This window comes from Drosophila sechellia, chromosome X (genome assembly GCF_004382195.2).
Source record: "Drosophila sechellia strain sech25 chromosome X, ASM438219v1, whole genome shotgun sequence".
NCBI classification, from domain to species: Eukaryota; Metazoa; Arthropoda; class Insecta; order Diptera; family Drosophilidae; genus Drosophila; species Drosophila sechellia.
The window spans coordinates 3597780-3619844 of NC_045954.1; the positions used below are offsets into that span (position 1 = coordinate 3597780).

At 43.4% G+C, this 22065-nt stretch overlaps 2 protein-coding genes and 2 non-coding genes across 8 annotated transcripts in view; all 4 read left to right on the forward strand.

Moving 5' to 3' along the window:
• Positions 1–22065, forward strand: part of LOC6612562 — a 44907-nt gene that overhangs the window by 7374 nt on the left and 15468 nt on the right. Inside the window, exons 2-3 of one of the 2 annotated variants that reach the window (XM_032724479.1) lie at positions 1491–1780; positions 21639–21731. In XM_032724479.1, the coding sequence (XP_032580370.1) occupies positions 1502–1780; positions 21639–21731 (372 nt within the window). In that variant the 5' untranslated portion in view covers positions 1491–1501. Of the gene's footprint in view, positions 1–1490; positions 1781–16464; positions 17213–21638; positions 21732–22065 lie in introns of those variants that run through there. The other variant, XM_002037033.2, reaches the window with a different exon arrangement.
• Positions 518–589, forward strand: Trnaq-cug. The gene has a single exon. It is a non-coding gene; the product is annotated as a tRNA-Gln (tRNA).
• On the forward strand, positions 8219–8290 carry Trnap-cgg. The gene has a single exon. It is a non-coding gene; the product is annotated as a tRNA-Pro (tRNA).
• Positions 8846–12107, forward strand: LOC6612563 (xenotropic and polytropic retrovirus receptor 1). Of its 4 annotated transcripts, XR_004362355.1 has the most exons (6): positions 8846–8978; positions 9053–9719; positions 9951–10661; positions 10744–11044; positions 11275–11660; positions 11716–12107. XR_004362355.1 is itself a non-coding variant. In XM_032724482.1 (5 exons), exons 1-5 carry the CDS (start codon positions 8910–8912, stop codon positions 11474–11476), a joined length of 1950 nt encoding a protein of 649 aa, XP_032580373.1. In that variant the 5' UTR covers positions 8846–8909; the 3' UTR covers positions 11477–12107. The 4 variants fall into 4 exon arrangements, 3 of the variants coding, with proteins under 3 accessions (XP_032580373.1, XP_032580375.1, XP_032580374.1); XM_032724482.1 differs by having other exon boundaries at positions 11275–12107; XM_032724483.1 differs by lacking the exon at positions 8846–8978 and having other exon boundaries at positions 9634–9723; positions 11275–12107.

Sequence of the window (22065 nt, forward strand, 5' to 3'; positions counted from 1 at the left end):
TGCCCTATTTCAGCATTTATCAATTAGCAACGTTCGGCGCATAAAACCCAAATTGACCATTGGGAATTGGAGAATCTTTCGACTTCTGGGCTCGATTTTCATGCACTCATAGCTCTCAGGTTTCACCTAAAAAATTGATTCCGGGAATTGAGGGCAATGGTTTGGAATTTAATATTAATAATGTTCGGCTATCCCGTAAAAACTTATTTATCAAACTGATTTGTGACCAGAATTGGAAATGGAAATTACCTTACATGTAAAGCAAAATAAGCTTACCAACGATTTTTAAATGGGCTCAATCGGGTGCAGCTCACATAATCGAATATATTCCGGGAAGAGTATATGTACATATATATTAAAAACAGAGTGGAAATATTTAATCAAAATTCCAGATATGTTAGGAATTAAACAGATTCAGCATATTTATTTTGAACAAGCGCTGCTGGCAGTAAAAATAGCTCTAGAAACCGTAAAGAAGAAATTGATAAGCACCATTCTGCTCGTTAATTGGCGTGTTGGTTCCATGGTGTAATGGTTAGCACTCAGGACTCTGAATCCTGCGATCCGAGTTCAAATCTCGGTGGAACCTAACCATGTGTTTTTTCGCCATCTGGTTAGGTTTGTTAGGTCTAACTATCTCGGTTCGCATTGCCAAGCAGATAATGTGGGCAAACAAAACGAAATGGAAGCACAAAAGATAAAAAAGTGTCTCGGCCGCGTCGTGCAATTTGATGAATGAATTGCGAATGACGACGGCTAGCCTGCAATTAACGGTTGCATAATCTCTGTTGGCCATTTCCGCCAAGTGACACAAATACTCACGGCACAATATGTATGGCACTCAGAGGAATATACTATGCTGGTTTTCTAGACTTTCACTCGCAGAACTCTTTCAGCTGGAAAAAACGAGGAACTATGCGGGGAGCATTGTTTCCGGTTTGGGCAATCGTCTTGGTTTTTAAGGATTTCAGCCGGCACCGATTTCGCTTCATCAATATTTATAAACGCACTTCTCTGGAACAAGCAATCAATAACCCGTCAGCTTGACTTTGTACTAATTAATGACAAAATGCAATTTCCCCTGAATTACGAGTATCGGGAATTGTAGCTGTAAGGTACAATTCATTTTTAAAATAATTGAAAAACTAGATGTATTTTTTTGAGTTACAAATCCAGAGGCCTCCCAACTTAGCTGCTGTTTTCGTGTGTACTACTCAAATTCCACCTTCGTGATCATGCTTTTCCTCCGCATGAAGGAAATTTCACAGCTGCGACTAATTGTTGGCGACACGTCAGGGCCAACCCACATCATCTCGGATCTCGAATCTCGAATCACAGATCTTAAATTTGAAATCCGTAGTCTTGGTTTCTTCACTGACAATCGGAGATGTTTGGACACCTTGGTTTTGGGTCAATCCCAAGCTGTCACGAGGGATCCGTTCGTAGATGAGTGACAATGTCTCTAAGCTCTCTTTTCTTTCCCTTTGCAGCTCAGTTTTTGATGTCAGCCCGCAGTGGACGCAGAATGACCACGCCGGGCACACTTTATCGGTTGGCCAGTGGCGCAGCTGCCACACCAGCCACCTCCACAAACAGCCCTTATGGGCAGCCGGCAAAGCCATATGCGGCGGGTTCAATCCAGAACGGATCGGAGCGAAATCGCATTCTCGAGTTGCTGAGAGCACCCAATAGCTTGACCTCGCCCACGCTAGAGCCCTCCTCTAAGGGACTACTCAATGGACCCGGGCAGAACAACTGCTTTCTCAACTGTGCCGTACAGGTGAGCATTTTACAGCTAATATGCGATATACCTATGTATAAGTTTATATATATTATAAGAAAATAGTTACTCAAATTCGGGTTACAATTGAGAGATGCCACTAATTCATCGATGGCCTCCAGTCAATATGTGACAACCTTCAACATCATCACCGAAATTGTGTTAATTGGCCGCAAAGTTTGGTTGAAGAGTGTGTTGTGAGTCAGGTCAACGATGTGGGCGCCACCAGTGCACCCACTATTTGGTCTTCAGTCTTCCACTGTGTGGGTTCACTGTCTCCGTTTCATTTCTGAGTCAAGGCAAACTTTTCACATGGCCAATTGTCGGGTTGGTTGGGCAAAAGTAGAGTGGTTCTCTTCGGGGAACTGAGGGCGCCACCCAGTTGCATAAATTTAGTGAGCAGCTCTTAATAAACATAAATCTGTATATTAATGATTGCCCCGGCAGTGGCTCCTCCTCGAAAATGGGGCTATGCCGAGGGAATTATGCAAAACCCGAGTTCGTACAGCAATTAGTCCGATTGCATCAAGAAATGGGATGTCAGACAAGACGGGGACCAGCTCTTGTTATTCCCTATACATGTATCTAGATGGGAGATGAACAAGTTGAAACTTTTCCACTTATCGGTAACACGTTTGAAGATCCCTCAAGATAGCTTAATTCGCTCTCGTATATGTAAATAGATCAGGAACGCTATACAGCGTTCTAATCGTATCGTTATTTATATTTAGTGAAATTCAATGAATACCATTACTGCAGCTTCGGAATAATCTCCTCCCATATTAGGCATAAATGGTGATGTTTTGGTACTTGATCGTCTTCACACCCATTTGCATCCGATAATGGCCTGCCATTGTGTAACTGTCATCGGGCTTTGCTGTTCAATTATCGATTGGATAAATCCAGATCGTCATGACTCACTTACAACCAGATACAGTAGTTTACCCCTTCCAATCGCCCAGTTCGAATGGGTTCGAATCGTCAGCACTTGGAGTTGAAATGGGAGTTGGTATATAAGTGTTAAGAGTTGGGAGTTGGAGCTTGGGGTTTGGGGATCGAGAGTTGGGATCTTGAGATCTCGAGGCGGGCGAGGCATAGGTGCGGCCACTAGCATTAAACTAATTGCACGGACGGCATGTGCTCTTATTTCTCTTTTTTATTTCTTACACGGCTGCTGCTTTTGCAACATGCGAAGCACAGGGCGTGGCATCAGCATCGGGCGACACGATATGTGTCGAGAGGCTTGCAATCCAAACGTAATTCGAACTGGATTTGGACAATCAGAGGTACCCTCTAGGAAAGTCCCATATCTTCCAGCTATGAGTACACCTTACAATTTAATTTTTTTTGGAAGAGAAAAGCGAACCATTCCTTTAATATATTCTCAATCAGTATTGGGCTGATTTCTAGAAGGCGAACGCGAAGTGTTACAAAGACCGATTAAAACCAATACACCCCGATATACAGTCGCACGCAGACAATGCCAGGTAATGGAAAATCGAATGAAATCACTGCGAGACAATGGCAATCAAATGTGGCAAAATCGCGTGGGCCAAGCCCAAAAAACATTTGTTGACAGTTGCCAGCTTTGATTTCGGTGCCATCTAAAGATCCCATTGTCTAGGCGAGATCTTCAAGACGAAGCGATTTGATTGTTTTTGGCATTCTTCAAGATTGTTGGTCAAAGTCAACAGTTTTTGTTGCTTTCTTTTGGACGTTGGCTTCCGCTGCAACTGGCAACTATAAACTAGCAAGAAGCAACCTGCAACTTGTAACCTGCAACGGACAATCGCTGAGAACACACCGATGATTCCACTTGATATGCTTTTAATGTGTTTCTTTTGCCGGAGTCGGGGGCACTCAACTGCGACAAAAACGATATATATATATATGAATATACACTTGTACATACATATCTCAGGCAGCTAAACCTTCAGACGAACTTCTTGGCTCTTTTGTGGTGCCGAGTGTAATAAAGTAGCTGCAAACAACTTCCAGTCGCACCATTTTCCTGGGCTTCAATTTCAGCGTAGACGGTCAACAATCGGTCCATGATACACATCGGACGGGGCACCGAGGGGGTAGTGTATTATGCTCATGGGCTCGCACATCATTTCACAGCTACGACTCCAGTTCCGAGGCTTGAGACTCCCCTTAGATTAGTTCACACGATAAGCCAAACAAGCGGGTCGGGTCGGCGGATCGGCGGATCGAGGGGGTTCCACTTGGTTGGCAACTAATATGAATTTGATATTTATGGCCAAAAGCAAATGATGATTTCCCCGCTGCCTCGTCAGCCATTGGCTATCGTTACGAATGTGAGAAAACTTTCAGGGCAGGTGCGTATGCCAACAAATGTGGCCAAAAAAGCTTTATAAGCTGGGAACTCAAAATTCGTAAATTGTCATAGATTGTGAACAATTTGTACCTTATTCTGTAAGCATTTAACGAATAAATCAATTACTTGTTCTAGTCGCGCGTTCATCGAACTGTATCATCGACCCATTGCTGAAATTTTGAACTCCGCTGTATGTAGATATGTGGGATTTAGGTACACCTGTCGCTGGAGCAAATGCCAAAAAAAAAGACGAACAGGAAAAAGTTGATCCAAGACGGTTCCGCTCGAAGACGCTGCCTGTGAAAAAGACCGCTTTTGGCCGTCCGAAAAGAGGAACGTCTTCGTCTTAACTACTGTGTGGCTTTAAAGTGATGTAAAGTCGAAAGGGGTCTTTTCCCCCTTTAAAATGCTCTACAAACACGGACCAGACTGATAACTGACTTCGTTTAAAAAAGAAGAAGCAAGCTTGACAACCAGAATGGGGGTTACAAATGCAAGGCAGGTTACACGAATTAAACTGTTTTGATAGGGGTCTTAATGCTTTAAAACACAATTCCAATTTTGTTATATTTAAAATGAGAATATGCGTTCTAAAGTCAAGAGACGGACTAGTGTACATTTTGTGGCTTTACGATTTGACCGCAAAATACGATTTAGTTCCTTAATATGTATTTTGTATTTGGCTCTCGCGCAATACGATTTGCATTGTGCATTATCAACTTAAACGTTTGTTTCCGCTAAAAATTCTAGAAGTATTCACTGAAATATATAATTAAAATAGTGACTTGCAATAATGTTTATACATATACATTGTCCAATTGTATTAATTATCTTCGCCGAAAAGTACTTCAATCCAACTTCCTAATTGTTTTTCACAACTCATCAAAGCGTCCCCCAAAACCACAAAAAATGACAAACTTTATTTAAATTTGGTAATCGTTGCCAACAAATGTAAAGTCATGAGCACGATATGTTATTTTCGGCCAGCATCATGGTTGGCATTGCTATTTCAGGGCCAGAAAGCGAATGTTGAGGTGGTAAAGCACCCGCATTTCGTATTCCAAATGAACAGCAAGACCTCTTCGGTCTTGTTGTCGGTAATTGTGGCAACAACACGGGGCAACATCATGTTGTTGTACATTCGAAAGTTGCTCATGAGTTGTCCATGTTCAATGAACCTTTTAAACTGTTACCATTCCTCGTTTCGAGTTTGTGTCCGAAGTCTTTTGTTTCGCTATTGATTTTCTGTGGAACTGTGCGTTGCTCGTGGAGACATAAAAACGGTAGCCCAAATGGAAAGTGTTTTCCGGGTTTACATCTCTCCCAACCCATGTCTCAATTAGTGCTCTAATGAAGTAGTTGCCAAGAACAGGAAAATTAATCCCATTATGGATTACATTGTGGTGCTCTCATGCATATTTATCGCTGCCACTTCCTATGATCAAATTCAAGATTGAAAATCAAGAAAGCAAAAAAAGTGATTAAAGGTGAGAAATTTTCATTTTCTTTTCATTTTATAATGCAATGTTCTGTTCAGTTTGTTTTAGTGTAGCATACCCGTTTATTTCCTTTACCTATTGCATTTTGGTATCTCATTACCTAATCGGCTGATGGTCCAGACCGAAATCAGATGAATCGCATTAGTTTGTTTTCCATTTTATGCTGAGTTGTCACAGCAGGGGCAGTTTGGCTATAATTGAGACACAATCAATCACAAGGTAACCAAAATCGAACCCAATTCAAACTCGATCGCTGCACTTCCGCTGAGCCATTGTTGCATTTTCAATTAGCCTGCTCGCCGCTTTGTATTTACATGGCATTTACATTCCCATTTACATTTCCGTGGTCAGACGTTAAATCTTGGCCAACACCGAAAAAACCGGACTCTATAAAACAAAGGTGAAAGCGTCGACATCGGTGGCTAGATTAGAAATTCTTTTTCGTGTCTCCCTTTTTTCGGTGATAATAGTGTAAGTGTAATAGCTATTTTCTGTTTGTAATTGTTATTGCTGGCTTCAGAGTAATGCCCATTTCCTGCCATGTTTTGTTATATTTCACTTCGAATTCAATTTGTTGTTTTGCTTTCTTTTCGGTCCTTTGCCGTATTAGCCTGTAATAATATTCACAACGATTCCACCTAAAGCGATTTCAAAACGCAACTTTGGACTGAACTAAGACTATTACCACTTCAGTAACATTAATTTAACCCACAGTATCCTCCAGGTGAACCGAAAAATAATTCGCCAGCCTGCGGGACTTCTGATCCAGATTCCACTTGATTTCATTGGAGTCTAGTCGCGAAAACGCGCTTTGAGCCATGCTCGGGGGCAAGTTAGTTTTAGGAGGCCCCCTCTGCATCCCGCATCTTATTGTGTGCGAGTGTTCGTTTTCTATGCTTGGGAAATGGAAAACCAAGAAAAGTTTGTTCAGGCCATTAGCCACCCACAGAATGAAGCTAAGCTGGGATCAGAGGGCATTGGAGCAGAAGCAGACCACCCTGGAAAACAAAAGACCAGAGAGTACAGATTCCGGCTGGGTTTCTTTGTTTTTTTGGGTGGGGAATATCGGATGATTGATGTTGGAGATGTTTGGCAGATAGGAAAGATGGATGATCGGATGTGGATGTGGGCTTGGTCTTCGGATAGCAGATCAGCGTGCCAACGATCCACAATCAGCGATCATTGGCATGCAATTCAATTAGCCAATTACGCATTGCCAATTGGCAACTGGCGATGCACTGACATTTGTAATTACACCTAAGCGATGCCATAATTTGAACAATTGGAGCGCGGAAGTTGCACAAGTTGCGGAGTTCTGGCCAAGATTGCCCGCTCATGGTCTGTCAGCGCTCGCCAATTGTGGGCTCAATCAAAACGGAAGTTGGCATTGGGTGGAGACCGCTGCAAGCACTTGGCAAAACCACCATAATATAACCGCACCACCTATGGATACGTATATCTGTCCCCAACATCGATCGGATGTTGTTGCTGGTCGATCAGCTTCCGTTTTGACGCCATTCAAGGAGCAGAGGAAGCGATCTTGGACCTTCGATCTTCCCCCTAATTGATTGATTGCGCAAAGTGCAACCACTGGACTTTCTGGCCAGGAATCGAGCAGCCATGGTGCGTGAAGATGGACTTCCATTGGTTGCCCGCTCATAATATTTCAAATTATCAGTATTATAAGTCATTTAAAGGCTGACGTACATAAAAAAAATCATAATTTTAATTCGTTATTAATTGTTTTGTACATTATGCTGTTCTGGACTTGAGAGAATCCATTTCCATTCGCATAACAGCTATTGTTAGCTTTTCCATTTATAAAAGTAGTACAAGTATATGGGTAATATTGACTTAATTGTTTTGAATTAATTAAGAATAATATAATGTCAAGCCATAATGTGTAAGTAATTGGGAATTCCCTAAGTTTGATTCAAAGTTTTTGATCTATTCTCAGGCCTTCAAAGATTTTGCCCCACCTAAGCGCAAGAAGCGCTTTATGGGGTACGAAAAAATTACAAACCTTAAAAATGGGCTTTAGGCCAAACCCCTGAACAATTTGTCTAGCTGCAGGCCTCGCCCAGGTGGCTAATTAATAAAGAATTTGAGCTTCGAGCTTCGAGCTTCGAATTGGCCGCAGAAGGGGCGCTACCCTGTGACCCCAATCAAAAACCTGAGCTTATTAGGCTTCTAAAAAAGCTTCGGGTTAAATGGTATGAACACGAATAGAAGTACACATTGATTTGTGGTCGTGGCTGCCAGTTTTGTAAATTTATTGACAATTAATCGATTTACGGCTATTAAATTATGATCTCTTGACGTAAGAGCCTGCGTAAGACTACAGTAAGGACTCCTTAAGAATCTGCGTCCATTCTTTTGTTTTCCATCTTTACTTGCGGACGGCAGCCTAGCGGCACTCTTGTCGTAGGTGTCGCTGATCGTCATCCTCGAGCGGTCTCCAGAAGCCCCACAAGATCTGAAGAGTCAAGCGCGAAGAGAGTGTGGCGCAGAATTCTTCGCACTTGTTGTGTTTGCAATTACATACTGAGAACATGGTCTTCGTATTGCCTATTTCGCCGTCCACTTTTGTAAGAGTTGCTTGGCTCGTTGGTCTACGGGTATGATTTTCGCTTCGGGTGCGAGAGGTCCCGGGTTCAATTCCCGGACGATCCCAGGATGTGATTAATCAATCCACTTTTTTTTATCCCCCCGATATATATTTTTGCCTTCCTTTGCCAAACGCGTGATAAGCGCATTTCGCGGGCAATCGTTGAGTTGCAATTTCGGGTTCGCTCGACGGGAACTCAGTTGTTCGAGAGTGTGATCACTGGGTAACTGACTCACCTGGTTGGGGATTTTGTGACGAACAGGAAGACGATTCACGAGGAACAGCGTGCGAACGCATAATGAGATCTAGGAAGTGACTCGCGATCGAGGAAGTAGGGGAAACGGAGTTTGCACAAAGGTCTGTTGGCTGCATTGTGCACACAGACGATTCTAGAGTAATTAATTCCCGGTTAAACAAAAAGTGCCTCTTTATCTTGAAAAACATACGGAACAAGTTCAAATATTACTGCTCATTACTAAGCTCATCATTTGCTTTATATTTATTTGGTATGTTTTACTCCGTTTTTGTTTCGCGTTTAATCGCAGTTAGTGAAAGTGATATTTTAGTTAGGCCAAAGTATTGTCAGGAGAAAGATGTCAGAATTTATAGAGCCTGACGAATCCGGCTAGTTTAAGCCATACAGCAGCCACGTGGCCTTGTGGGCTAGCCTGCCCCTAGCCGAGTATGAAGTTTGGCAAGACCTTCGAGTCCCACCTGACGATCGAGTGGCGCCAGCAGTATATGCGATATGGGGTAAGCTGAATAATTGTGTAATTGATATATATTTCTGTATGTGGACCTACCCAACCTAATCACGCCGCCAATAGGATCTCAAGGAGCTGATCAAACAAGGCGTGGAGAACGCCCCCTCTCCGCTTACTTCCTCGGACTACGAAGTTCAGGCCTATTATAAGGCTTTTGAGGAGACCTTTCTCACCGAATGCCAATCGGAACTGACTGGGGTAAACAATTTCTTTCTTGAAAAACTCCTGGAGGCCCGACGCAAGCATGGCCATCTGAAGCTTCAGCTTTTGGCCTATTCCCGGGAACCCGGACACACCGGCAGTGATTCCTCGCTTTCCCAGCGAGCCGAGAGGAGCCAAAAAAAGGTTATGACCACTCGCCAGTTGAGATATGCCTATGCCGAGTTCTATCTGAGTCTGGTTCTCATCCAAAACTATCAGTCGCTGAACGAGACGGGTTTCCGTAAGATCTGCAAGAAGTACGACAAGAATATGCGATCCGTAGCTGCTGGCAGGTGGTTTGCAGAGAACGTGCTGGATGCCCCCTTTACGGATGTACGTCTATTGCAGCGCATGACCATCGAGGTTGAGGACCTATATACGACCCATCTGGCGAATGGGGATCGCTCGTTGGCTATGGAAAAGCTAAGAGTTCCGCCTTTGGGCGAGCCCACTCCTCCATCGATGGTCTTCCGTGCGGGAATCGCTCTCGGCATGCTAATCATGTTGCTCGTGGCCACCGCCATCAGTTGTAGGTTGTTGTGCGAATGCATTGCTTTCCTCATCCATAAATGCCCAGTAGTCCACATGATCTATGCCACAACTCGAAGTATTGCTCAGGGCGCTTAATTTAGCCACTAATCTCTTGACGAATAGTTAGTCGGTATCCGTTGAGATGCCCATATACTGGTCATTTTTGGCTTGTAGGACATGCACCGGAATATAATTTGATTCGCCCTGTTCCCAATTACCAATTTCTTAGACTGGAAACGAGCTCCATTGGAGGAACACACTCCGGGTCTGATGCGCCTCTTTCGCGGCCCATTCACCTGGGTGATCTTCAACTTTTACATGGCCGCCAATGTGGCCGGATGGCAGCAGGCCGGAGTCAACCACATTCTTATCTTCGAGATAGACCCCAGAAGTCATCTGCAGCCGGCCACATTTCTAGAAATTGCCTGCACCTTTGGCATTCTTTGGGCCCTGTCCATGTTGGGGTTCCTGTACAACGACTTGATAGGCGTCTCGGATCCCTATGTATTCCCACTGGGACTCATCCTGATCATGGTTGGCCTGCTGGTGGTGCCTCTGCCTATAATGAACTGGCCGGCCAGGTGGTGGACCATTAAGTTGGTGGGTCGCGTCATCACCGCTCCACTGCACTACGTGGGATTTGCCGACTTCTGGATGGGCGATCAGATGAATTCGCTGGTGTCCTGCATTGTGGATCACTATTATACAGTAAGGTTCTATGTGATAAGTTGGCTGCGATATGATCGGGTGAACAACTGCTTTGAACCGGATGTGATGGTCCCAATTACCATGTGCCTGCCCGGCTGGTTTCGATTTGCTCAGTGCCTGCGAAGATTCAGGGACAGTGGTTCCAAGTCGATGAGCTACCTGATCAATGCGGGAAAGTACTCAACCACATTTTTGGTCGTCCTGTTCTCCACGCTGCGCAGCAATTCGGAGGGTAATCGTTGTTCGCCAATGAATCGAAATCCTGTCTAAAATCCTAACCACAAATCCTGAAACCCTGAAACCTTCGCCCGCAGGTGGGTATGCCAATACGTTCAGCAACCCCTACACCTGGCTATTCCTCTCGAGCTGCGTGGTGGCCACCGTCTACTGCTATTTGTGGGATGTTATTCGCGACTTTGGGCTCTTCAGGATTATGCGCGGCGAGCGTATATTCCTTCGAAAGCAATTGGTTTATCCGCAGGCCTTCTACTACTTTGTGATCGTAGAGAACCTGGTGCTGCGGCTCTTTTGGGCCGTCGAGTTCACCATCCTTTACCACAATCTGATGACTCCCTATAATATGAGGACCATTTCCAGTATCCTTGAGATCACTAGGTGAGAGGAGTTGGGGACGGGGGGACACACGAGTGTTTTACCTTAAAACACCACTTTAATAATTCGAAAAAGCGCCTTTAAAATTGGAATAAATCCTGAGTTCTGTTATTATAGCTTCAAAGCTTTGCCGTATGAATTGTGAAGATTTTAAGAAAGTTGAATGCGTTTTTTCCAACTAGTATAATAAGCGTCCACATATTGTTAAGTGTAGTATGCCCCTTTGCCCGCAGACGCTTCATATGGAACTACGTCCGTCTCGAGAACGAACACTTGTTCAACTGCGGAAACTTCCGCGCCACGAGGGATATCCATTTGGCTGCCCTGAATCCTCGCCAGGAGCGAATGCTGGAGAGCATGATGGACGAGTCGGATGGCGTGTCGAATCGCCGCAAATCGAAGGAGCGAATTCGCCTGGGGAAGGAGTACTTCTAAAGGCAGCTGCTGATCTTTATTTCCCCGCCAATCCGCTCTTTAATGGCCCGTCGTCGTCTTTAATTAATTCATTTGTGCAAAATACAAGTCAGATGGAAAGGCTAAGAGACAGGGCGACTGGAGAAAGGGAGCACGAGGAGCACGAGGAGCACGCGCCAAACCGGTTGACCAGCTGCACCCAAAAGTTGCAATTCCCCCGGACTCCCTTCTACATTTGTACATACATATTATATTTATAGGGATATATCGCCTGGTCAGGTAACAATCGTCATTGCTTGAAAGGAGGAGCAGAGGAGTCAAGAGCAAGGAGGGGATCCTCGTGTCGAGCTCCCAATCTCGGATCAGCATCGGCTTCGAGCAAGCTGTTCGACAATCTCTTAATTGACTCGCATCGAGCTTTGATTGACCCCATAATTAGCCAAGAGAAAGAGAGTATAAGGAACCCTGGGATGATCACCGGTCACCCATTCCAATCTGGAGAAAGGCATTCTAATAATAGGAATGTTCCGGTCGCATCAGCTCATTTATATAGACTCTGATTGCTTGAAAATCATTTTATCAAACTATATTTTGTAGGCTTAAAAATTTTAATTGTTTAAATATTTGTATATTTGTATTTCTAAAACTTGTAATCGGATAACATCATTGCTTTCAAAGTAAATAGAGAACTTAATGCATTTGGGTTTGAATAGCTTATTGAGTTATTATCTTATCTGTGCTCACAGTTTAATGATTTATTTCTAATCTAACATTGACTTTTGAACACAAAATCCTGACCAATAGGCTTATCTAAAAGTTAAGGATTTTTGTTTGCGAAGACCTTTTGTTTGGGCATTAAAACCTGAGGCACCCCAATATCGGATAAGCGGGAACAAAGGATGGATCTTTAGAAATTCCCTCGATCCTCTTTCTCTGTTTTTTGTCTAATTTGATATGGAATCGAATTCCTTCACCTGAGGATCGTTGATGCAAAGAAGAAGGCAATCAGGCGGTCAAGCTATCGATAAATGGAAATGAGTTTTACCAGTTTGGGTTTTCAGTTAGGAAGCCTTTGGAATAATTGGTACTGTCCTTTTTACCAAAATTGATTTGTAAATAACTGGTTTTTACACCACAATTTGAAGTCAATGCAGCTTTTTTCCGACTGCATCTTATTCTTTCACTCCAAGCAAGTCTGCAGTGGTTGATTTGAGCACGAGTCAAACATAAATTTGCCATTGACTTGTTGACGCTGCTGCTGTTGCTGCAGATGCTGCAGATGCTGGGTAATGGCAACTGCAATTTATGCCGCTTGTCGCGACTGGCGACGGTCACAATGTCTCCAGAGAAAAGCGGAGAAAGGGAGACGGTGGCTATTATTAATTGATGCCGCTGCTGACGATGTTGCTGCCGTGTCAATTAGGCTGCCTGCACAGCAGCCACATTGCAACACTGCGGTACATGCCGCAAATGCTGTTGATCTTGGTACAGTTGGCCGTGTTGCACACGCGCCAAACGAGGACCAAACCAAACAAACAAACAGGGCAACCAAACCGAACAAACAAATAAAAGGCAAGCGGGCAAACAAATCCAATGAGAGTACGAGTTTCGAGTACTCATGCAATCCCAACCGAGCCTCAACTGGCCGAAAAAAAACACAGACGGATTTCAGCCCGGTTTTCTGTCGGGAATAGGTGTGAATTAAATCAAATCAACAAATTGATAGTGACTGATAAAAGGGGGCTTAAAAGCCTCATTGGTACTCGTTGTAACTATAAAATATATAACTGTTCATAATTCGCAGCCATGCGCGTCCTCTGATTTACGACCACTTCTTCTATTCCTGCCATATGAGTGCCCTCAGTGGCCAATGTCCAATGTCCAACTTTGGGCCAACAGCAATACTCGTACTCCACACATGTACTGCACACTTAGATGGCCAACTGCAGTTGCATTTGGTTGTTGTTTACTATTTGCTGCCATCGTGTAGCTCCAAAATGGCGCGCAAAACAACAAGCTACAAGCGTACAAAGTCCAAAAAACTTCTCTTAACTTGGCTTTAACCCTTTCTTGTGGCAGCGTTTCAAGCCAGCTGAGCTTGAGCTTGATGGCCAGCTCGTGCTAAATTTAGCTAAGGAGCATAGGACATGTTGACTTGTTTGCTGTTTGCTGATTGCTGATTCTGTTTCGGCGTGGCAAAGACGAGACTCTCCCGCGGGGGAAGAACCAGTTTACCCAGCTTCGGCTCCTTTTCCTGGTTTCAGGTTTTGTGAGCGCGCGCGCGATGATCCCTCCTTCGCTGGCCCCTTGGATGCCCCCCATTGGAAACACCCCTTGGAAGCCCCCTCCTCAAAGACCCCTTTTATGGAGCAGCACGCGTCCATAAGCTCGATGTGCTCCCCGATTTCGCCGATATCCCCGCTTGTTATCTCCTGTTTCTTGGCCTCAGCGGGGATTTCTTCTGACGGAGCTCATAAATTTATGTGGCAGCCTTTTCATTGCCTTTACTCTGCCGTTTTTTCTCTCCCTCTCTTCTCCTTTTTGCTTGTTAATTTGTGCACATAAATTGGCTGGCAGCCAAGTTCTAAAACCGATGTGTACGTAGTACGTATCTCCCCTACTCTTCCGATCACTTGTTGAGTATTATCTTCGAAATTTTAGGCAGCCATCTGCCCTTTTTTTAAGCTCCTGTTTCAGCTGCAAGGACTTTTAGTTCTGCAAATGCAGGTGGTTTTGAAATGGAAAGAAGTACAAAGAACGTGTCCGGTATGTTTGATCACATATAAGGAAGCAATTACGATTGTAATACAATTAAAGTTTATATACAAATACAAGGACTTAACTCAATGCACTCCATGCTGGTAGTTCTAAGACAATTATCATACGTTTCGATTGTTTTCCCCCAACCCAAAACTTAAGCTTGCAACCAACCAATTCTTGGCCAAGAATTTAGATCTGTGCAACAACTCCACCTGCTTTATTAGCATTAACCAGGCGAAACCAACTCGATTGGGCAACCGGCTAATGTAGATCAACTAACTATTGCCGAGCTGCGGTGACTGGAGGCGACCTTCCTCCCATTTCCAGCCGGCCACGCCCCCACTGCGCCCAGTTTTGGCCTGTCCATAATGAGCTGATGGATGTTAGCCGTTAGCGGTTGGCAGCACGGAAAATTGCAAATTATTGCGACGGAGAGAAGTAGCAAATGTTGGATTTCCTTGGTTCTATGGGGCAGGGGAAATCGAAGGCGACGACAAAGTGATTTTGCCGAATCGACAGCTGCGGCAAATGAATTTCAATTTAATTAGCCAACCCACAAAACAGCAGGTGTTTGTGTGTTTTACTCTGTGAGTCCGAGGAATGCCAATGTAATTGCCACAATTTGTTGCCGACTATTGCTGCACGATCAGCATCTACACACAAAAATTATGATAATCGTCAACGTTTGAGCCGAAATCGCAATTGGCAGCTGGGCTGGCCAACTAAATGGTGATGAAATCTCCAAGTGCTCAGTCAAATCTATACTTTTCAATTAATGTTGCTCTAAAAAAGTAAGTTTCTAATAAAATCATAAATTAAAACTAAAATGTGACACATATTTTTTGATATGAAATATAGGTGATTTATGTTAAATTCATGAATATATATATTCATCGCTTATCTCTTGGCAAGATGAGAGGGTTTCAGCGCTGGGTGGATATAAGTCCCTAAGCGGCTTTTGGCCAGCTCGCGTCTTTTGTTTAATGATAAGCTTGGCTTGGCTTCGATTTTCGAGGCTTTTGGCGCGCAATATACTCCTCCGGACTGCCCCGAGTGGCTCATAAACAAGGCTTCGCTGCAGAATTGTCGAAAAGCCCTGGAGAAACTGGCCCCACAAACAAAAGCTAATGGGCCATGAACCGAGACTGGGAAAAGGAGAAGTCAAAAAAGCGAAGAAGACGATAAAGAAGCTACCTCTGCCTCCAGGTCTGCAGCATCACGAGCATATACCTTGCATACATATGTATGTATGTACATTCTACATAGGAACCCGCTAACAGCAGCACCACCAACAACAGCAGAAATCGCCAGAATCTGCCCCCGCAACTGCCACGCCCCCCCACATCTTGCGCAGCCCACTTTGGCAACCTCAATAACAATGTTTTTTGTTGTTATACGCGTTTCTCTCGGTTTTCTACCTTTTCGGCTGCTGTTGCACGTTGATTTTGGAATAGTGACTGCGACAAAACTCGTTAAGTCCGAAAACGTGTTTTTCTTCGTTCGCTCTGTGCCTTTTTCTCATTTACGTATTTTGCTGTCTATCTGTCTTTATGTTTTTGTCGTTTTGTATGCCTTTTTTCGTTTTCTTTGCTGATCTTAACAGCCGCCATTTTGTCTTTGTGCCTGAGTTTTCGAGCAAGCTGTGCTTGGGAGATATCTGGTTTTGCTATAAACTCTTCCAAGACAAGCCCCAAGTTGACTTGGCCTGAAAGTTCATTCGCCGGGGGAATTATTGCAGAGAGAGAGAGAGAGAGAGAAATACCAAGTTGGCTTGAGAGAACGGGCACACTTCCCCTGCCACATGGGTAATATTCTCATCATAAATTCGAATTCGGTTTGGGAAAATAATTAAACTAGACTTCGAAGCTTAAATTTAAACTTGAGCAGAACCACTCGAATTGATCCAGTTTTCTTGTTTAAATTTATAAGCGAAGACCATTGTTTGAAATGATTCATGGCAACCCCATTTAAAAGGACCTGATCTTACAATGTTATCCATGTCTTAATAACTTCTAGAAATTTTGTACCAAAGACTCGTGCCTCATTAAACTGCTGTCCCGTGAAATAATTTTCATTTTAGTTCAGCACCCAGAAGTATGCAATCAATTTTTGCTGCTTCCTATCGACAGCTTGAAAATTTCCCCAAGGCGCGAGAGCGGTGAAATTTCCCCCTTGAGCCGCCGACTTCGAACGCGGGAAATTATGTTCGCTTGGAGTGTAGTGTTTAGTATTGTTTGCGCTCTCGGCTTCGAAAGACGTTCGTTCAGTAGCCGTCGCAGCTTCAAACAAAACATTTTTTTTTGGTCTAACAACTAACAAAACATTTTTTTTCAAAAGAAACAAAGCAATCTTTTTGTGAAACAAATAGGAAAAGAATACATTTCTTTTGTACATTGTGCTGTACTGTTTTATGAGAATTAATCGAAGACGAAACATTTTAAGAGCAAAGCTGCTCTTCAAAACCGTCTGTTTATATGTGCGTGTGTGTGTTTTTGTGAGCGTGACATTAAAGCCGAAAGAGTCTCAACAACAACAAACGATAGCCAAGCTGTGGAAAAGCTAAAAACCTTACAAAAAACTAGCTAAGTGAACGCAAACAGGTGCGAAAAGTACAAAAAACGTACGAGAAGAAAACGAAGAGGTTGCCCAAGAACTCCAAAGGGTTGCGGCAACTTCCCTTGCTGACTTCTTATTCATGTGTTTCCCATTTTGCGGAAGTTGTCGAAGAGCCCAAAAAAACACATATACAATGTGCTAAGAAGTTCTCGAGCAAAACAACGAAGAACCTTCGATATGGATACGGCGGCCATTAAAACTTCGCTGCCACATGCCCCACTGGCGGGGCAGCAACAACAATTGCTGCTGCAGCAACAACCGCAGCAGGCGCAGACAACAACAGCTATACTGCCATCAGTAGCACCAACAACAATAACAAATGCCCAAACATCGGCAATCAATGCCAAAAACAACATTGGCGCATTCTTTCAGACCTGCAAGGTAAGAGGAAAATTGTTAAATCAAGAAAAGAGGTCATTTGGGGTCAGCCGAAAAAAAACCATAACGCAGCCATAAAAAAAACACCATTTTCCGACCACGAAAATTGTCAACCTGCCCATTTAGAGCCACCGAACATATCTTTCTCTACCTAAATACATTCCCCTCTATCCCTTTCTGAGAAAAGTAAGAAATTAAAACGCGACTGCAGTTGACAAAGCCACAAAAGTGTAACAATTTTTATTGTAGGCGCACTTTTAATTGTCTCCATAGCTTCCCGTCCCAAAAAATTAAATAGTGGCGGGCAACAGGGCATGCAATACACCATTCTATTTGGGGTTGAAGATATAGAATAAGAGGAAGTTCTGTAGAGTGTGAGACAAACAAGTGTTCGGGGATTCATAAATTATTTACCATGGAACAGTATTGTTGGCGTCAAGGAAGGCTCGTTGTTAATTTGATTAAAGTCGCTGAAAGTTAAAAACCAAAGAAGAACTGAGTTTGAAACTATTACAAACCACCAAATGGATTGCAATCTGTAATGATCTGTAATGATCGAGGTATCACATCACATCTGGCTGGTGGGATGATTATGCGTTCGATTAAATTGTATGTCGAGCGGCAAAGTGCCAAAGTGTCGCATAAGACGATCATGTAACGGTGTGGACCTTTCCCAACCGCACCCAAAAACTTGCGAGTCCATGAAAGAAAAACAAACACAGCGAAAAGTGAGGCGTTTATGAGCGACCAGTTCCATTTAAGCCACTTGCATAATCAAAAAAGCGAGTACGGTGACTATAACTATAGCAGTAACTGTAACTAGTGTGTATGATATGCTACGGTGCACCAGGAAAAACAAACAAATGTTAGTGGAAAATTTGAAACAAGTACCTAATACTATTTTCAAAGATCATTCCAAAATCGTAATATTACTTACCAACAACCAGAAACGTAGCAATCACAAGTGATATGAATATACTGCACAAATATCGTGGGACTCCAGTTTTTCGCTGAGTGTGGCAGGCGAGGGTGGATCGATGGCTTACGCTATATCCCGGCTCACTCAGCGGGACAGCACTTGAGCCTGCCGCAGATCAGATCTATGCCCCAGATGAAGTCCCTTAGCCGACCTTTGTTTCCCGGTTTCCCAGTTTTCTGAGCTGTGTGCTATGTGCTATGTGTGAGCGTGACACCATAATGCTGGGAGATCGGAGCAAGGGATCAGCATAGAGACATAGAGACTACCTGCTCTCCTCGACTACCTGTCACGGTTGCAGCTAGTTGTTTATCCTGGGAAATATCTAAATGCTTGTGCAACTGTTGCCCGATTACGATTCGGATTCGGATTCCGAATCCCCTCCTACCTACGCCGCGTATCGTATCCCTTTTCCCGAGTTGTACAAGTCTCGTTAAACATTTCGCTTTAATTTAATTGAATTTCCTCCGCCGCCGCGCTCTTGTTGTTTTTTTCTGTTTAACTTAATTGTGTCGGCCAGCGCACTGCACGCATTAACCCCAACGTGCCGCAATTGTTTTACGCTCGAGCAAGAGACTCACACGGGCAGTGGAGTGGGGTGCATATTAGGGGGGCGGGGTCGGTGCTGCAGGAGTGGGTGGTTGCCTCATTTAAGGCGCGGAAGTGGCGTACAGCCGAAGAAAAACACAGCCCCGCCAGACACCTTATTGGTATGCTCGTGAAAATATTTCACATTTATTTATAAAGAAATTCCACATAAATAAAACTAGTATGCTAATCAATTCGAATGAGGCTGCGATTGATCCACGGATGAGGAGGGAATGCTATGCCATACAATACACTGAAAAAGATCGCATAGCTAATAGTTTTATTGCCTTCTTCGATTTGTATTATACACATTTTGTTTCTAGACTTCCAACACCAGACTACCCTCCGCAGTATATTCTCGTTGGGTCCATTGTAATTTACTATCAATAGCGTAGTCTTACCAGTTTTTTTTTACCGTGTAATACGATTGGGGCCTTAACAACAACAGCAAATATGCGCAGCTGCGGCGATCGAACAAATCTCAATGTTGCTAACCAGCAACAAACATCCGAAGCCACAGCAACAGGTTGAGCATAAATTATGATCAAAGTTAAAAAATAAAATTTTTTCAATTTACCTACCTCTTATTCTTCCGTGGCCGACTTGTAGCCGTTCACTTGTTGCTGTGCTGTAAGATTGAAGGGAAATTTTTCGGGCATTTTTTGGTTGGTTTCGTTTGGTAACTTTCACAAGCACATTTATCCATTCGTTTGTTGGTCAAAGAAAATACAAATAAAAATAAAAGCTGTGGCTGAAAAAAACTTGATGGGAGGTGCAACGGAAAAGCGGGTATTGCAATTTTCTCTGGCAGTTTGTCGCCTAAGTCATTTGTTTTTCCGTCTTTGGTTTCGCACTCACTGCAAGTGCGCAGTAAGTTCTTCTTCATCAACTCGAATCTTTTGGCTGTTGGCCCACAAAAGCCGCTTATGTAACCAACAAAATCAGACTGTCAAGTCATGGCAAAGACTAAGTGATTCGCTGATAAATGACTAAAATGCGGGAGATTCGAAAAATCGAGATAAAAGGATTGGGAAAAGGTTGGTAATAACCGAAATAGGTTTATAAAAATAAAAAAGAAATAAAAATACATGACACTATAAATGGCTGCAATTTGATATTGGTTACTTTACTTTAGTTTTCTTTACTTAGTTTTCCAGTTACAGTTTTCCAGTAACAATAGAACCATTGTCTCAGTCTCGACTTACTAGAGTTAGTTAGGTTTCTTATCAGAAGAATCGGTCACGATTTTCTCCATCTGTCACTTGTAAATAATCTATCAGTTGGCCATATATCACCATCAGAATGACCTGTGGATGGACACCCACGAAGTCCGCTGGTTTCCCTCCGCTTCTTTCCACTTCCGCTGAAAAAGCACGTGGGCGCACCAACGAGCCACTTAACCACTGGAACCACCCACATATTGTGGCCAATATAAACTATATTGAATTCGATTTTAGATTTACCGCCTAATTGGTTCGTTTTACATCGTGGTCAAGATGGTGTGTGTGGGTTGTAGGTGGGCGTGGGTCGTTAGCTTTAGTTTAATCAGCTGGTTCAGTGAATTTAGTAGATTCCGTAGCACGTGCTAAGCTAAGCGTTATCTTCCGGTTGTCAGGGGGAGCAATACAGAGAAAGAGGAAGGAGAGGAGGAATGGGCTCCGCTAATGACTTCCTATTTTGGTGAACTTGTCAATTGACCATCGATGGGGGATTAATTAGCCTGTAAATGCCCAAAAAGACAGGAAATCATTTTCTTTTCCCCGCTTTATGCATAGTGTTTCTATTTTCTTCGCATTTCACCGCTTCCTTTTTGTTTCGTTTTGATTCTCAGGTTTCCCGACCCTTTCCACCAATAGTTATTTTACTTAAAGTAGCAATCCTTAACTTATCGTTTTGAAAGATCATTATAAATTGGAAATCTTTTTCCACTATATCATTGATATATCATTGATTCAGCTTGCAATATTTGATTTATATTTTAGTTTAATACGCAAACTGTTGTTATCCGTAGACATGAGTGTACAGACACACTTCTGAGTGTCTGGAACCTTTTTTTTCGGCTGAGCAACCGTTTCATTTCGTTGGCCAAAAAACAGGCTCGTGCTCTGAGCTTGGGGATTTTGTGATTTGGGGGTCTATGTATGTATGTGCTTTGCAGCTGCTCCGACTGGACATGATGGGTGCCTAAGTTTTCTAACTGTTCGCTGACCGGTTTGTGGTTTTTTTCAGTTGCTCCAAATTGAATCGTACTTTTTGGCATTAGAAGGGCAAGAGGCTTTCACTGGCCGATCGTTAATTAGAGCCCTTGTGACGACTTAATTGATAGATCTTACGCAGGAGGGGGTCGTGATTCATCCCAGGTGAACTCTGACTTCAAAACGAAAACACCAGCGAAAATGAAGACAATATGAAAATCACCGAAAAGGCCGCCAAAATGTGGCGATCGAAGAGAAACTCCAGACGGGTTTTCCAGTCTCGATCGGTCTGCTCCGGCCACCCAATCTCAAAAGGCTGCGCCAAGCTCGAGACCCACGTCTGAGAAGGCCAAGATTTGGCTGGTTTTGCAGTTTTGTGGCTGTGGCTGTGGCCGAGTACGAAACTGGTTTTTGGCCAGCAATTTGTGGCGCGACTTTTGGGCAGGCAATTCAGCTCTCTTGAGTTTTAGAGCCTTTGTCTAAGCAAGCACACACAACAACACACGCACACAGCAGATCTCGGCGGGAAGATGGCGTCGCCTTAACCGGTTTGGGCCTCTCTTTTGTTATACACACAGAGATTTTGTGGAGATAGCCCCTTCCCTGTCCCCAATCTGTGCTCTCTTCTCTGTTGGCCAAGTTAATAATGCTCGCCCGTTCTCTTTTGCAGGTCTTGTGGCACTTGGACGCCTTTCGACGATCGTTTCGCGGCCTAAATCAGCACGTATGCGGTGGCCAAGACTGTATCTTTTGCGCTCTAAAGGTGAGTTCGAATTGATATTCAAGACACAAACCATTCGAATATCGTAAGACATTGCTGAGAACAGTTTAAGAGTTATTATTAATGAGGGATTAGGATTAAGAAACGCACCATAAACATTCTAACAAATCATTGAAAGATAGTCTAAGACATTTCTTTGATTTGCTTTATAACTTATTTTAGATTTTAATAATGAATTCTGGCTAAAATCATTTGGTATCGACATTCGAAGTTGACGGTCAAAATAAGTGAAGCATACTTTTGGGCCTCGCAATAGTTATGCCTGGTGGATGGCGCAACTAATTCATGCCAACTTGCACATTAGAGAAATTTTCGT

Excerpts from the sequence above, each read along its gene's own strand:
- LOC6612563 (XM_032724482.1), top strand. The coding sequence starts at position 8,910 with ATGAAGTTTGGCAAGACCTTCGAGTCCCACCTGACGATCGAGTGGCGC. Across the intron at positions 8,979-9,052 it reads AGCAGTATATGCGATATGGG|GATCTCAAGGAGCTGATCAA; the intron begins GTAAGCTGAATA and ends CGCCGCCAATAG. Across the intron at positions 10,662-10,743 it reads GCTGCGCAGCAATTCGGAGG|GTGGGTATGCCAATACGTTC; the intron begins GTAATCGTTGTT and ends CTTCGCCCGCAG.